The sequence below is a fragment of the Lampris incognitus genome, chromosome 8 (assembly GCF_029633865.1).
Source record: "Lampris incognitus isolate fLamInc1 chromosome 8, fLamInc1.hap2, whole genome shotgun sequence".
Classification (NCBI taxonomy): Eukaryota; Metazoa; Chordata; class Actinopteri; order Lampriformes; family Lampridae; genus Lampris; species Lampris incognitus.
In genome coordinates this window covers 36,627,790-36,644,596 of record NC_079218.1, presented here as the reverse complement: position 1 = coordinate 36,644,596, position 16,807 = coordinate 36,627,790, and the positions used below count along the sequence as shown (strand labels likewise).

At 42.1% G+C, this 16,807-nt stretch overlaps 1 protein-coding gene across 1 annotated transcript in view; it reads left to right on the top strand.

Annotated features, from left to right (window-relative positions):
• stk10 (serine/threonine kinase 10) overlaps positions 1-16,807 on the top strand; it is a 99,665-nt gene that overhangs the window by 37,503 nt on the left and 45,355 nt on the right. The window contains exons 3-4 of the mRNA XM_056284548.1: positions 8,021-8,069; positions 12,130-12,279. Coding sequence (XP_056140523.1) covers positions 8,021-8,069; positions 12,130-12,279 — 199 coding nt within the window. The remainder of the gene's footprint in view (positions 1-8,020; positions 8,070-12,129; positions 12,280-16,807) is intronic.

Here is a 16,807-nt window from a genome sequence, read left to right as displayed (position 1 = left end):
ACCAAGGTAAGAGAGAATGAACAGATTCATTAAATTATAAATTACATATTTTTTATCACTGTGCAAATAGAAAATGATTATATTTAGTAAGAAAAAAACTGCAAAATAATTTGGAATATTAATTCGCATTCAAAGGCTTTACATACCAATACATATATACAACTTGGACCCTGGATCTGAGTGTACCTTACATATACAATTTAGGATGTAGCCCCATGTGATTTGAGCTCTTTGTAACCTCATACCAAAGCGCTGAAGTCACATATGGGGCTATGTAGGATTATTATATGGATTATCATATTTAGAATACTACTTTAGTATAGGGTTTGATTCAGAAATGATAGCTTGTGTGTCATTGTGTTACAGAACCAGTCCGTACACTAGAGATGGTCCCAATGGTACCTTAACATGTCCTCTTTCCCCTGCAGAGTGCACAATAAGCAAAAGTGCATGGTATCGGTCTGAGTATCATCCATGCATAGAAAAACACAATAGAAGCCTCACACACAGTACAAAGATCAAACAAAGCAACTCTGAATCACATGTTGTAATTTTTTCCCACAATTCAACTCAGGAAAACTAAAGAAAAGCACATAAACATAGACCGTTAACTGGCAATGTTGATATCGTGTTAAAATCCTATACAATAGTGTGTTGGTGCACGTATAACTGCAAATGAAGGCTAATTTAGCATTAGCGGGAGCTAGTTAACCTAATGAAAAACAGCAGTCTAAGTCAACATTAGCTTGCAGGTGACTCATTTCATCAACAGAGAAAAGAAAGCAATTTAAAAACCACTTGTAATTGTGCTTAAGTCTTGCCTGTTGACACCGTCAGCACATAATTAGTGGGTTGAAGGAAATCTAAAAGTTAAAAGCAATGCCCTCTCAGACAGCAGGAATAACAATGTCCACGCTGCCTTGTGAACGACAGGAGTGGAAGCATCGGTGTCTAGCGTGCATGAGCATTCACGTAAGACGCTCGTCGACAATAATATTTTGTTTGTTTTTTTAAATTGGACTTGATTTAAAAAACAAAAACAAAAAATTGGATCATTAAAAGAATTGTTTTTGCACTTGCATGATGCTGGCTTGATGAGCGGTCTCTGCCGCAATCTAATGACGTAATTTAGCTGACCTCTTTCTGGACACGCCTCCCGCCCCCGTGGCAAAAGACGGCCGCCATGTGAAAGGCAAAGAAAAAAGTTTTGGGAAAAAAAAGTTTTGCAAATCCAACAAAAGGGCCCAGTGGTGTGATTAATTTATTGCAAACATCAAATAAACTATTCCAAGCGTGTTTGTTTTAACTATAACGATTACAACTTCACACTTGGTCCATATCGTTCTTCTTTTTTCAGTTCTTATGTGGCCTCATCTTGACTTAATAAAAACAGAACTCGTTCTGTATGGCACAGAGAGGGATATGGAAGGTTTTTATTTTTTCAGGTGGGGAATTACAAATCTCAGACAGATTTTTTTTATGAGATCTGTTGAAGAGTTTTACACTCTTTACAAAAACAGGACTGTGTAGACTCTGCACAATATAAGACAGGAACTCGCTGTCAAGGTGCAGAGCTGTAAACCAGTGTAACAGCCCAGTGTGAACGAGCTCTGCGCAGGAAAGCTTGGTGGAAAACGTTTTTGGATGTTACAAACTGTACCCAGCTCCGTTTGGCTTGGCTGAATATATGCTGACTTAATCCAGTGTGGTGTGAATTTGATAAAACGGTGTCTTTAATATGTGGGCTGTCAAACAGTGATCCATGCCTTGTCAGCTGATTTCACTTTGTAACACCTTCAGCAAGATGGGGGAAAGTAAAATTCCCGAAATCAATTGGCTTGGGGTTTGGCTGCTGTGAAAACCAGCCTACTGTTTGTATTCAGTAAATAACTGACAATTATTATTTTATTTTTTTTATCAAATAATTATTATCATGTGCACCAATCAGCCAAAACATTAAAACTACTGACAGGTAAGTGAATAACAATGGCACCCCACAAGTGGTGGGATATATTACAATCTACAATTTACAATTTCATTTAGCAGACACACATCTGAGAGTTAACACAAGCAAGGATCTAGTTAGGGGGCGACAACTCAAGTAAATGCCATTAAACCAGGTTCAAGTCCGATAGGACATAGTTGTCAACAGGCAGTGCACAAAGGCAATGCATAGGGATGCATATTAAGCAGCAAGTGAACAGTCAGTTCTTGAAGTTGATGTGTTTGAAGCAGGAAAAAATGGACAAGCGTAACGATCTGAGGGACTTTGACAAGGGCCAAATTGTGATGGTTATACGACTGGGTCAGAGCATCTCCAAAACAGCAGGTCTTGTGGGGTGTTCCCAGTATGCAGTTGTCAGTACCTACCGAAAGTGGTCCGAGGAAGGAAAACTGGTGAACCAGTGACAGGGTCATGGGCGCCCAAGGCTCATTGATGCATTGGGGAGCGCAAGCTAGCCCGTCTGGTGTGATCCCACAGAAGAACTACTGTAGCTCAAATTGCTGAAAAAGTTAACGCTGGCTATGATAGACGGGTGTCAGAACACACAGTGCACCACAGCTTGCTGTGCATGGGGCTGTGTAGTCGCAGACTGATCAGAGTGCCCAAGATGACTCCTGTCCACCGCTGAAAGGCCCTACAATGGGCACGCGAGTGTCACAACTGGACCATGGAGCAGTGGAAGAAGGTGGCCTGGTCTGATATATCACATTTTCTTTGACATCATGTGGGCGGCCAGATACGTGGGCATCATTTACCTGGGGAAGAGATGGCACCAAGATGCACTATGGGAAGAAGGCGAGACGGCAGAGGCTGTGTGATGCTCTGGGCAATGTTCTGTTGGGAAACCTTGGGTCCTGGCATTCATATGGATGTTCCTTTGATACGTACCACCTACGTAAACATCACTGCAGACCAACTACACCCCTTCATGGCAACAGTATTATCTGATGGCAGTGGCCTCTTTCACCAGGATAATGCACCCTGCTACACTGCAAAAATTGTGAACATGACAAAGAGTTCAAGGTGTTGCCTTGGCCTCCAAATTCCCCAGATCTTAATCCAATCAAGCATCTGTGGGATGCACCGGAAAAACAAGTTCGATTCATGGAGGCCCCACTTCGCAACTTACAGGACTTAAAGGATCTGCTGCTAACGTTTTGGTACCAGATGCCAGAGGACACCTTCAGAGGTCTTGTGGAGTCCATGCCTTGACGGGTCAGAGCTGTTTTGGCCGCACAAGGGGGACCTACACGATATTAGGCAGGTGGTTTTAATGTTTTGGCTGATCGGTGTATTTTCTAATAGTGAACAAAAGTAGTTGAGTTAATGCACAGCTTAAATATGACCAAAAAGGCTTGCTTTTTAGTATTATTGCTAAATTATTTTCTATCGGAAGTAATTTGTATATGTGTAGCATTGGCTGTTCTATGAAATTTTTGGAGGCAATGCCCCCACCTACCACCTGATAACCAGAGAGAGAGAGAGACATCAAGAGAGTCACACTTTCTGCTGACAAGTGAAAACCACTAAAGCATTAGAGAACAATGCTCTAAACAGTTTGACTGATTCCGCGACTTCATAAAATCGATCATTCTTAACTGAAGATAGTTTTAGGTGAAGGAAAACGGTGCATATTTTTCTGTCCAGTGTAGAAAAATGCGACAAAATGAGGAATAACTCCACCCCCCCCTTCCTTCCCAATTGTATCCGGCCAATTACCCGACTCTTCCGAGCCATCCCGGTTGCTGCTCCACCCCCTCTGCCGATCCGGGGAGGGCTGCAGACTACCATATGTCTCCTCCGATACATGTGGAGTCACCAGCCGCTTCTTTTCCCCTGAGAGTGAGGAGTTTCACCAGCGGGACATAGCATGTGGAAGGATCACACTATTACCCCAGTTCTCCCTCCCTCCCGAACAGGCACCCCTGGCTGACCAGAGAAGGCGCTAGTGCAGCGACCAGGACACAATACCCACATCTGGCTTCCCACCTGCAGACACGGCCAATTGTGTCTGTAGGGAGGCCCGACCAAGCCGGAGGTAACACGGGGATTCGACTTGGCGATCCCCGTGTTTGTAGGCAATGGAATAGACTGCTACACTACCCGGACGCCCCCAAATGAGGAACATTGATTGACTAAGACACACCCACACTGATCCAGCCATCCACCACCCATACATACATACGTATGTATTTACATATGTATGTATGTATGTATGCTTGGACAGTTTTATTGTTGGAGAATCCTTATTTGAGCCAAATCTTTTTGTGCATTAGCATTAGCTCCATATATATAATTTTATATGCATTATCTGCCCTTATAATGAACAATAGTTAAATGAGAGAGAGAGAGAGAGCGAGAGAGAAGAAGTCCATAATCGGTATGCTTTGCATCTAGCCTGACCGGTCAGACCACATCATTAACCAGAACACACTGTCGACGTCATCCACGATATTCCAAGAATTCCTAAAGGCTGGGGAGAGAAATACTAGCTGGAGAGACTCCACTGAACACTTTTACTGATGGATACCTCCACTGTTGGAGGCTAAACAAGTGTGATTAATATTGAGTTGCTATAGTGTTGTGGTGGTGTACAGCTTCTTTTATAGCTTAGGTTTTAAGCTTACAATTTTGCATCACAAAATATTATTCCTCAGCAAATGAACCCATGTTAGAAATTAAAATCACACATGGTGATTGAGATAAATGGTAAAACAAGTTCATTAACATTTACTATTTACCCTTTTTTAAATATAGATTCAAAAGAAACTGACCACAAATATGTGATGTATTGCAAATTTCCCACAACCCTCAAAAGAGTCTTAAGACTTGTAAAGCGTCAATGTAATTGAATTAAGACTGGTTTATTTTGCTCGAGTTGTACATGGTTTATTTTGTGTCTTTCAAAACAGGCCAGACTCTTGTCTCGTAATCTGTCCTCTGTCCAGCCATAAGATTAAACATCACAACTTAAATAGTAACATCCAGACATGTTTGGAAGCAAGCATGCAGCCCCTTACATGGCAGCCATGCTTGTAAAACAGTGTGCCGGGGACTTTATTGTTCTACAGACCTGTGACCGTCGAGGCATGCCTGAAGATATTTGACAAAACTTCTCTCTGAAATCCTGCAAATCTCATAGCAGGGCTTTGTTTTACCTTTGAACGCTCGCCAAGATTGACATTCATTGCCTTCTTCCTGCGGTTTAATCAAGTTTGTTTCTGTGTGTGTGTGTGTGTGTGTGTGTGTGTGTGTGTGTGTGTGTGTGTGTGTGTGTGTGTGTGTGTGTGTGTGTGTGTGTGTGTGTGTGTGTGTGTGTCATATGGGCAGGCATGGTTCATTTGATACACAGTCTTGTTGTTTCTGTAAATCTTTTCATGCTTGTTTGCTGGTATCAGAGCCTCCGATGTGTGTGTCTTTGTCCGGGTGAGACTTCACACCCTGCACAGTGGCAGGGTGACACTCAGCAGGGAGACAAAGGAATCGCAAGGGGCGAGTCCTCTGTCGTGTGTGTGTGTGTGTGTGTGTGTGTGTGTGTCTGTTTGACTGAATATATAAATATTATGTGTTCATGGGTGTGTGTGAGAGTTACTGTCAGACAGACAGTAACTCACACACAGACGTGCATGCAGACTTGTGCATGCATATAAGTATAGATTGAAGTATGTGTTAGCGTGCCTGCCCTTGATTACATAAGTATGAGATCATGCAGCAAGGTGTTCCTTTAAACCGCCATGGGTTGATACTCGGTGATTGTTATGCACCAGAAAACAAAGCTTGTATTGAAATAGTGCCTGGCATTTTATGCATTTCATTGCCATATACTAATGCATCAACATGTCATGGGTGAACTGCAAGCACAAACACTGTGTAAGCCAACCCCCCCCCCCCCACTCACACACACACACGCATCCAAAACGTATTATAAAATGCAGGAGTGAGTATAATAAATATTATGAAAATTGGGCCCCATGTGGCTGTGTACGACACATTTAGAAGTTGCCCTTAATGGGAGTTTTGTGTGTGTGTGTGTGTGTGTGTGTGTGTGTGTGTGTGTGTAATCCCATGTACATGAACCAAGACAGACTGACTATGTAAGGGGAGGAAATTAATGGTGATTGTTCGAAGTTAGTCTTGGACAGCGCGATCCCCTTTAGGGAGGCTACTCTCACAGTCTTTCCCCCTTTATTTCAATTTACATCCCCACTTCTCACTCCCCTCCTTTCTCTGTTGCGCTCTCCCTCTCTTTTTTCTGTCTGTCATTCTCTCTGTGTTTTACTGCAGTGCAAGGTTGGCATTTATTAGGCCATGAGTGTCAGGAGAGTATAGAGCTACAAGCCGACTGTTTACCATATACATCACTGTGAATTGAACACTTCACTTTTCAGGTTCCTCTACATGCGTGCGTGTCCCTGCATAGCCCTTTACTGTGTGCATAATATTTTCAGTACTGATGTTTTAAGTGTTGGACTCAATTCACAATAAGGAGTGTTCTCCAGCTCATGATGACAGTTTAACATTAACTATTTGCTAATAGATTTGGATTGAGTTGCTTAAGCACTTGAAAAGTTGGTGAAATTTTCTCTTTTTTCTTTTCTTTTCTTTTTTTTTTTCTGTGCACTTACGTGTTGAGATTGCTATTCCCTTGTGTCAACTGGGTTTTTTAAGAATTCAACAAGGCTGTGACTCACATCAATGCTCGGTATCAACTGAGAAATGTGAAGGCTTGAAGTATGATGAGACGTTATTTCAATTCAAAACAATGAGGACAAGAATATAGCTGTGAAGAGTATTTCTTGGTGCACAGCTCATCATAAATCATCATTAGCTTCAAGTCATTTTTTGATAGCATCCAATGTGCTGTTTTCTGTGTTGATCTGTGTGTGTCCCCTACTCAGTCTCGATCATTCCAACTGGCTCCTGTGCCGTTGTTTTGTCACTTCTCTGGTGCATGTTCACATAATTTCTTTTTACACACAGTAAAACGCTCTTACAATGTCGTAACCTTTTGACAAAGATGTTGTCATGAGTGAAACAGGTTTTTATGCTCAAATCGTACAGTTGCGTAACACGGATAAGGTCATCTTCTGCACAGGTTATGGTTACGTTTGTCCAGAACATTCCCATGGATGAATTACTGTAGACTGACGCTAATGGATGACATTAAACAATAACAACCTGCTGAGGGGCAATGTTCTCTTTCACAGTCGGGACTGTCAAGTCAGCTCTTGTCATTTAGGACGGTATAAATATATGTCTTTCCTCCCATAGCACCTTCTTCCCCCTCCTGAACCTCCTCCGCCTTGCCTTGCCAGAGTGGGGAGGAAAAAATAGCCTTCATCAGGTTGTGTGCTACGCTGATGACGGATAGCGTTCCCAAAGACATGGGAATGTTTTTACACTTATTTTGCTGATTTAGGGGCTGTTTAAAAAAAAAAAAAAATTATTCCTTGCGATCCAGTAATACGGAGTGTTGTTGATGGAACTTATTTTGATGGTTGAATTGGTGCAGGACGATATGGAAAATATCAGTATAGTAATTATGGCGACAGGCATGGGTGCAAGTCCATGAATACTGGGATGGCATCCAGTGCTTTATCTGTGCCCCTTTACATAGGGTTAGTGGTTGTGTCAGGAAGGGCATCCGATGTAAAATTTTGCCAAATCAGTATGCGGATTGACAAGATTATACTGGATCGGTCGAGGCCTTTTGTGAGAAATTTTAGATAACAGATTCTCGTTATTATTAGACTTGTTTTACAACCATAAAAGAAAAGATACAAAAAAGGCCAAAGACCATTGCAGTAAGTGGTTGAAAAGATAAGGGGAAATTGTCTCTGACATGATATTGTGTAAATGCAGTGTTGGTACGTCACTCCTGCTTCTAGGAAATAGATCTGTCCATGCTGGTTGATGTGCTAAACTCCCCTGGGAGGAGATGGTAAAAGTTATGTAATCTCTCTCTCTCTCTCTCTCTGTCTGTCTTGCTCTCTGTGTCCTGCTCTCTTTCTTCAGATCATGATCGAATTTTGCCCTGGAGGTGCTGTGGATGCCACAATGCTAGGTAGGTTGTTCTCGCTCCCTCTCCTTCATATCTGCTCTGTCTGTCAACCCCCACTCATCCCTTTATGTCGCTCAAACCATCTCTCATGCTCAAGTCAAAGTGCTTGTTACAAGTCCACTTCATGTGCATAAACGTTTCATCAGTAAAATTGTCAGTGTTGAAACAGAATGATAAAAAAAATCATATAGAATATGAAAACAAAATATGATAACAGATAATCAGGTGGGGGGAGGGGATAAATTATTCTAAACATATACAGTACCGTTCAAAAGTTTGGGATCACCCAAACAATTTCGTGTTTTCCATGAAAAGTCACACTTATTCACCACCATATGTTGTGAAATGAATAGAAAATAGAGTCAAGACATTGACAAGGTTAGAAATAATGATTTGTATTTGAAATAAGATTTTTTTTACATCAAACTTTGCTTTCGTCAAAGAATCCTCCATTTGCAGCAATTACAGCATTGCAGACCTTTGGCATTCTAGCTGTTAATTTGTTGAGGTAATCTGGAGAAATTGCACCCCACGCTTCCAGAAGCAGCTCCCACAAGTTGGATTGGTTGGACGGGCACTTCTTTGAGCAGATTGAGTTTCTGGAGCATCACATTTGTGGGGTCAATTAAACGCTCAAAATGGCCAGAAAAAGAGAACTTTCATCTGAAACTCGACAGTCTATTCTTGTTCTTAGAAATGAAGGCTATTCCATGCGAGAAATTGCTAAGAAATTGAAGATTTCCTACACCGGTGTGTACTACTCCCTTCAGAGGACAGCACAAACAGGCTCTAACAGGTACTATTTAATGAAGATGCCAGTTGGGGACCTGTGAGGCGTCTGTTTCTCAAACTAGAGACTCTAATGTACTTATCTTCTTGCTCAGTTGTGCAACGTGGCCTCCCACTTCTTTTTCTACTCTGGTTAGAGCCTGTTTGTGCTGTCCTCTGAAGGGAGTAGTACACACCGGTGTAGGAAATCTTCAATTTCTTAGCAATTTCTCGCATGGAATAGCCTTCATTTCTAAGAACAAGAATAGACTGTCGAGTTTCAGATGAAAGTTCTCTTTTTCTGGCCATTTTGAGCGTTTAATTGACCCCACAAATGTGATGCTCCAGAAACTCAATCTGCTCAAAGAAGTGCCCATCCAACCAATCCAACTTGTGGGAGCTGCTTCTGGAAGCGTGGGGTGCAATTTCTCCAGATTACCTCAACAAATTAACAGCTAGAATGCCAAAGGTCTGCAATGCTGTAATTGCTGCAAATGGAGGATTCTTTGACGAAAGCAAAGTTTGATGTAAAAAAAATCTTATTTCAAATACAAATCATTATTTCTAACCTTGTCAATGTCTTGACTCTATTTTCTATTCATTTCACAACATATGGTGGTGAATAAGTGTGGCTTTTCATGGAAAACACAAAATTGTTTGGGTGATCCCAAACTTTTGAACGGTAGTGTAACTAGGAACCGTTTTTGGCCTACCAACACAGGGATCGCTAGTTCGAATACCTGTGTTACCTCTGGCTTGGTCGGGTGTCCCTACAGACAAAATTGGCCGTGTCTGCAGGTGGGCAGTGGGATGTGGGTATGTGTCCTGGTCACTGCACTAGCACCTCCTCTGGTCGTTCGGGGAGCCTGTTTGGGGGGGAGGGGGAACTGGGGGGAATAGCGTGATCCTCCCATGCGCTATGTCCCCCTGGCGAAACTCCTCACTGTCAGGTGGAAAGAAGCAGCTGGTGACTCCACATGTATCGGAGGAGGCATGTGGTAGTCTGCAGCCCTCCCCGGATCAGCAGAGGGGGTGGAGGAGTGACCAGGATGGCTTGGAAGAGTGGGGTAATTGGACGGGTAAAATTGGGGAGAAAAAGGGGGTGGAAATCCAAAAAAAAAAAGTTTTTAATTTACAGATAGGTATTAGCTCACACACACACACACATATATATATATATATATATATATATATGTGTGTGTGTGTGTGTGTGTGTGTGTGTGTGCATATATGTATATGATGTTTTTTTAATCAAACTTACTTACAACAGGGGGTGGGGAATATTGACTTCCTTATGCATCCATATAACAACTGTAATAACTTCTTGTCTTCACACAATTCGTGTATTGGAGGACCGACCACATTGGGCACGTTTGCCGATTTTCTTGGTTGGCTCTTCTCTTTTCTAGAGACGGACATGATGGAGTTTCTGTCTGAGAAATACCCCAACCCCAACCTTGGATTGATTTCATTGGTTGATCTATCTTCTCATATACCTTTGTTACCCCTTCTAGGGGCAGAAAGCAAACACAGCAGGGGTACGTTCTACATAGCAGGGCAAGTTTGTACTTATAAAGCTTTGTCTGATCTCAGGTTATCGGTCTAATGACACTAACTTAGATCAACACAATTTAACATAGATTAGCTACACCCCGGTTCAGAGAGGTTTTTATACTTACTATCCTCGTTTAAACACTGCAGTGCTTTCTGATGTAATTTTTATGCTGTCTTCAATGTCTTTAACATTAACACAAATGTTATGTGACAGTTCTACAGAGTTGTGATAAAAAGTGTGCAGATGTTCTCTATAGCTGTCTGGTATGTCAATTCTACAGCCCACGAGAAAAACCCGTTGGACAGAGTCGTGCGCACAGCTTCAAAAATAACTGGCTGTGAATGCCCTACCATTTCTGAATTATACCATATTTGTGATCAGTGGAAATGGTTTTAAAATTTTAAAGGGCTCCTCACACCCAGTCAACCCCCTGTGCAATTATCTCCCTTTGGGTAAAAAGACTCCACGGTATCTAGACCAGAACTTCTCACTTCCACAATTGCACTTACCCTGCAGCAATCTGCATCCTAAATGCTTCACTGATCGTACAGGTATAGTCTCCTTAAGCACATGCACTTTACTTTGTCACTTTAAGGGCTCTGGATGTTTGGTTGCATTAACTGAATTATAACTGTAACAGTATGTTTTTGTGGACACTCCTTGTGTGTATTGGATGGTTATATGTTTACTATTGCCAACTGTAGAGATGATATGGCAATAAATTATTCAATCTTGAATTTCTTGAACCCTTTGTATGTTTGTGTGCACATGCTAAATAGGAAATGTGAAATATGTACAATATTCCTGCCATATGAAATTAAGTGGTTGACCATTTTGTGTTAATAAGACTAATTTTTAGCAGTGACCAAAATCTTGAAGTTAACATCCTGAGGGTTTTAGTGGATGTACTGAAGTACACTACTGAGCAGTCCACACAAACCACAGGGATCCATTCAGAAATGAATGAGGTGGGAAGTTGCTGTTGTCAGCATCTGACCCCACAAGAAAACAAAGATAATGAGTAAAACTGGGTTTGAGCCATTGATAATGATGTCGTATTTGTAAAGGTCTTTCGTGAGCTTGTTCTGCCATATCTGCTTATAAGCCAATCCAGAAGAATAAGATGGGTAGCGGTGAGTTTGAAAAGGAAGTGAGGTTGTTGTGGCTGTCATGCAGTAGACAAAACATGTAACTGTAACTCTCTTTTTTTTCCCCCCAACTCTTTCCTCTTGCTGTTCACTTCTTGTCATCTTTTTTGTCTCTGTCCTTCTCCTGCTCTCTCTTCTTCCTCTTTCCTCATTCCCCATTGTCTGCTTCTCGTATTTCTTGATGTCATCCATTTTTTCCTTTTTGTGTCTTTCCCATGCTTCATCACTTCCGTTTCTCCCATACTCATTTCTATGGCAATTGATGTAATAGGTTAAACTATCCGTAATGGTTATATGGATAAACATGAGATCAGTTGAACTGTTGTGATAGTGCTGTTTGAGTTGACAAAACATGTTATTGAGTGCATATGTGAATTATAGTTTGGTGATGACCAGGTAGGCTTATCCGTGTGCATTTATGTATTTCTATCTACTGTGTTGATGTGTATCTATCTCACTGTGGACATGGATTTCCCCCATGGTGACACTAAACTATATTTTGATAATACTGAACACACTTATCCCCTTTTCTCACCTGTCTGTTTCCCCGTTCACTATCTTCTCTGATTGTCTGGTGTCTCTTCCTGCGTAGAGTTGGACCGCGGCTTGACGGAGCCTCAGATAAAGGTGATCTGTCGCCAGATGCTGGAGGCCCTTGTCTACCTCCACAGCATGAAGATCATCCACAGAGACCTGAAGGCAGGGAACATCCTCCTCACCCTCGACGGGGATATCAAACTGGGTGAGATTTCACAGTTTTACTGTTAAAAATAAAACAAGACATCCTCGTGGTTTAACCTTGGCACCCATGGCATGCAATCTCATTTGTGACGGTGACGTTGCAGGTTCAAATTCAGTAAAGGACCGGGGATGCATCCCACCCATTTTCTTAACCCTTGTTCCTGTCAATATTTACTGTCCCTTTCAAAATAAGCAAAAAATGGCAAAAATATATTACAAAATTGATATACATATATACTGTGAATGGTCAATAAGGTTTTTGGAGGCTACCTTTGCTGCCTGTGCAGCACTATATTTGTATTCATTTTGTTTTAGAAGTATTTCACCTTTCTTCTTGAACTGTATCATTTGTGGGAAAAAAGATTAGCAGAGAGGTTAAGCATAGTGCCAGCAGACATTTGGGATTGTCGGTTGGTTTTGGACTAAACTTTTGAGGTCTGGCAATTTCTAAGATGCCATACTAATCTCTCTTTATTCTCATGCCTGATCGTATTTCATTGAGCCAGAGCAGGCCATCCCTAGACTAAAGCTTGTATAGCTTATTCTCAGATAAACAAAACATTCTCATTGCACATCAAAAGTTATCCTTGGAAAGAAGGTCTGTTATCTTTTTGTCTCACGTTTATGTTGATACAAATCACCATGAACCGGTCATCAACCGCTACACACATGCACAATACACACTCACATACTTACACACACCTCTGAGGCACTACAACAAGACTAGGTCAAACCTAGTAGTATATGGCTGGACCATTTATGGCCAATGTTCTAAATTGTGGCCAGTTTGTTACAGGGATATTCAGTGGTAGTGTATATAATGTGAATTCCTGGATATTAAATGTTCATCTGCAATGTACTGTAGTGGTGCCAATGATGTTGTTAAAGTAATTGTATCTATGCTAATAATATGTTAACTCAGGGGTCGGGAACCTTTTTGACTGGGAGAGCCATAAAAGCCAAATATTTCTAAATATATTTCATTGAGAGCCATATAGTATTTTTAACGTATAATAAATTAAATATGTCTTACTTTTAATGCGACTTCTGGTGCTGCATGGTTTTGCTGATGGCCTTGTAGTCTGGTTCATACGTGGTGAGGTTGAGCTTCATGCAGGCGTTGAGGCTTCCATCAGTTAAACGTGAGCGTAGGTTGGTCTTAATGTTCCTCATATGCGAGAAAGACTGTTCACATGCATATGTAGAGCCAAACATGGTCAATACGGCAATACTCACACGCTGCATTGTGTGGTATGTCACAGGAAGCTCGTTCCAAGTTTTAAGAATCAGCTGGTCTTCAGGTTGAAGATTTTTAATTTCTGTCCACTTGTGTTCCCTCGCCAGCTCTGCTCGCTGTCGCGCAAGACTTTCCAACTCTCCATTAAGTGACTTGAACTTACTCATCCACATGTCTGATGCCTTCAGGTCAGCAACTTCCAGCTCAAAGTCTCCGATAGAGACCCCGGGGATGCATGTCAGGTCGATTTTGTCCACTGCACACTCATGTGGATGAGTGATGAACTTGAAAAGACCAGTGCGCGCACGAAATTCTCCAAAACGTGCTTTGAATGACTGCAGGAGATTGAACGTAAAGCCAGCTAGCTGCTGGAGATCCAGATGTTGAGTGGAGTCACTTGCTAAGCATGCATCTCTAAATTGTTGCAGTCTTTCAAAGTGCAGAAGACGACCTGTTTCAATGTCCCTGAGAAAGACTTCCAGCTTGCTTTCAAATGCAAACACTGCTTGTTGAAGGGATGAGATTGTATTTCCAATACCTTGCATTTTCACATTGAGCTGGTTCAGATGGCCAGTTATGTCCACGAGATAGTGAAACTGCAGGAGCCAGTCAGTGTTGTCTAGCTCAGGATGCTTGACGCCTTTCATTTCAAGAAAAGTCCGGATTTCACTCAGGCAAGCTGCAAAACGGCTGAGCACCTTCCCCCTTGACAACCAACGCACGTTGCTGTGTAAAAGCAGACCGGGATAATGATTCCCAACTTCTTCTAACAGAGCTTTAAACTGGCGATCATTTAAAGCTCGGGCAACAATAAAGTTGACCACTCGAATGACCAGAGACATCACCTCGCCAAGCTCCTGGCCACACGTCTGAGCGCAAAGCGCCTCCTGGTGCAGGATGCAATGAAAACTTAGGATGGCTCTCTTTTCATGTTCACGGAGAAGCGCTACAAATCCTTTGTTCTTCCCCAACATACAGGGTGCACCATCAGTACAGACAGAAATAAGTTTATCCATCGGTAGTTTTTTTTCTTTAGCAAACTCCATGAAAGACATGAATAAATCCTCTCCTCTTGTTGTCCCTTTCATTGGCAAAACAGCCAAGCTTTCCTCACGCAGTGTGTCACCTGCAGCAAACCTGGCAATGATACTGCACTGAGATAGATGGCTAACGTCTGTTGACTCATCTAACGCGAGAGAAAAGTATGTCCCGGCGTTTATGTCCTTAATTTGTGTTTCCTCGACTTGATTTGCCATCATGATGCTACGATCGTGCACAGTTCTTGCTGACAGGGGCATGTCTTTTATTCGTTTGATTTTCTTGTCTTTATTTGGGAAGTCATCAAACAGTTCATTGGCCACATCAAGCATGAATGTTTTGGCATACTCGCCATCTGTGAATGACTTTCCATTCCTTACTATTGCCAAAGCCCCCGCAAAGCTAGCGGAATTCCCGTCACCTTGCTTGGTCCACACACGTAGTTGCTGCTGACTCGTCTGCACTCTCCGCTGTAGCTCCTCGCATGCCCTTTTCCTGCTGTCCCCCGCTGGATATTTCGATGCAAATGAAGCATGGTGCGTATCGAAGTGCCGCTTTATATTTGACCGTTTCATCGATGCAATTTTATCATTGCATATTAGACATACCGCAGATCCTGCTCTCTCCACAAATGCAAATTCCTCTGTCCACGCAGCCTGGAATGCACGGTAATCATCGTCTTTTTTCTTTTCGCCATCTTTTCCGTTACAAGGGTTGAAGCGGATAAACTAGTTGGCTATCTGATAAAATTGATTTCTTCACCTTTACAATGACCCGGACATGCTCGCGAGCCATTGGTTCCCGACCCGACCCACGGGTGACCCGTGACCCGTGAAATTTATCTTCAAAACTAATTTCTGTTTACTTTAAAATGACACAGTATTATTAAGAAATATCACAAGTATTTTAAAATCAGTTCCAAACTGATTTTTTTGAAAAAAAAATAATTTTCAACTCAAAATTGTCTGGGAGCCATATGCCGTCACCGGAAGAGCCATATATGGCTCGCGAGCCATAGGTTCCCGACCGCTGTGTTAACTCCTTCTTCGTTTTTCATCTGTTTCTATCTGCGGATGTCTCATTTTTCTGAGACTCGGCCACTGATGGCATCTTGAAATGTGCATTACTTTCAACTGCTATCTGCCCCATCTCAAGGTCCGAGTCACAAAAGATATTGCACAAATGATATTACACACACCCATAAAGTTTTGCAGCTGAATGCAATTTGCCCTTGTATTGTGTCTGATTGCAATTGTCCACGTGGCAAAGTATAAATGGTGGTGATGCGCCAAGAACACAGTAGGCAGGCTAAACGTCTTCCTTGATATCATCAAGTATCGCAAGAATTGTTTGACCTAGCAACCTGTATGATTTTGGTCTCAGTTAAATCAAAAAGTGATATTCTCCTGTGAACTATCCGCTCACGAGCACACCTGGCATGAGGATGCCTTTGCCTGGCTACAGTCACTGCTGTCATGATCACTGGAAAGTCTTGGCGTCAGTTACCACCAACTCTCTGAAGACGCTAATAATTTTCACTCCAACTGCATGTGGCTATTAGCGCTGGCGTCTGTGTTTGTGAATTGGACTTTTTTGCAGTGAGGCTCATTTGCATAGAAAAGGGCCAATTTTGTGTCAAATGTAAGCATATTACCCAGTTTAAATATGTGCAAATAGCGCTGGAGCACCAAGACTCTATGTGCTTTGCAGGACAGTTAGGGGTGCATTTCACCCTTTATGGGTGCTCTGAGAATTACACGGCTTCTTTTTGTCTTACTTGTGAAGATTTAGTGGTTGCAAAGGCTCCACAATCCTTTTGTGAATTCGCCAGTGAGTGTTTTGTCAACATAATTGTTAGGGGTGGTTTAACTGCGCACTCTCCCTCATACCTCTCCGCACTTTACGGAGCAATCGTGTAACTCCAGTGACATTGTTGGTCACCTGATCCAACAGCCCAATCGTATAACTTGATCACTCATTCAGTCACTCTAAACATGATCACTCAGTCACTCTAAACATGTTCACTCAGTCAGTCACTCTAAACATGATCACTCAGTCACTCTAAACACAATCACTCATTCAGTCACTCTAAACATGATCACTGAGTAACTCTGAACATGTTCACTCAGTCAGTCACTCTAAACATGTTCACTCAGTCAGTCACTCTAATGTAGCCTGTCAGTCAGGGTCATTTGCATTTGTAGGGCTGGCCTGCTGGCTGATCCAGCCAAAAAAGGTGAACATAGACATCACT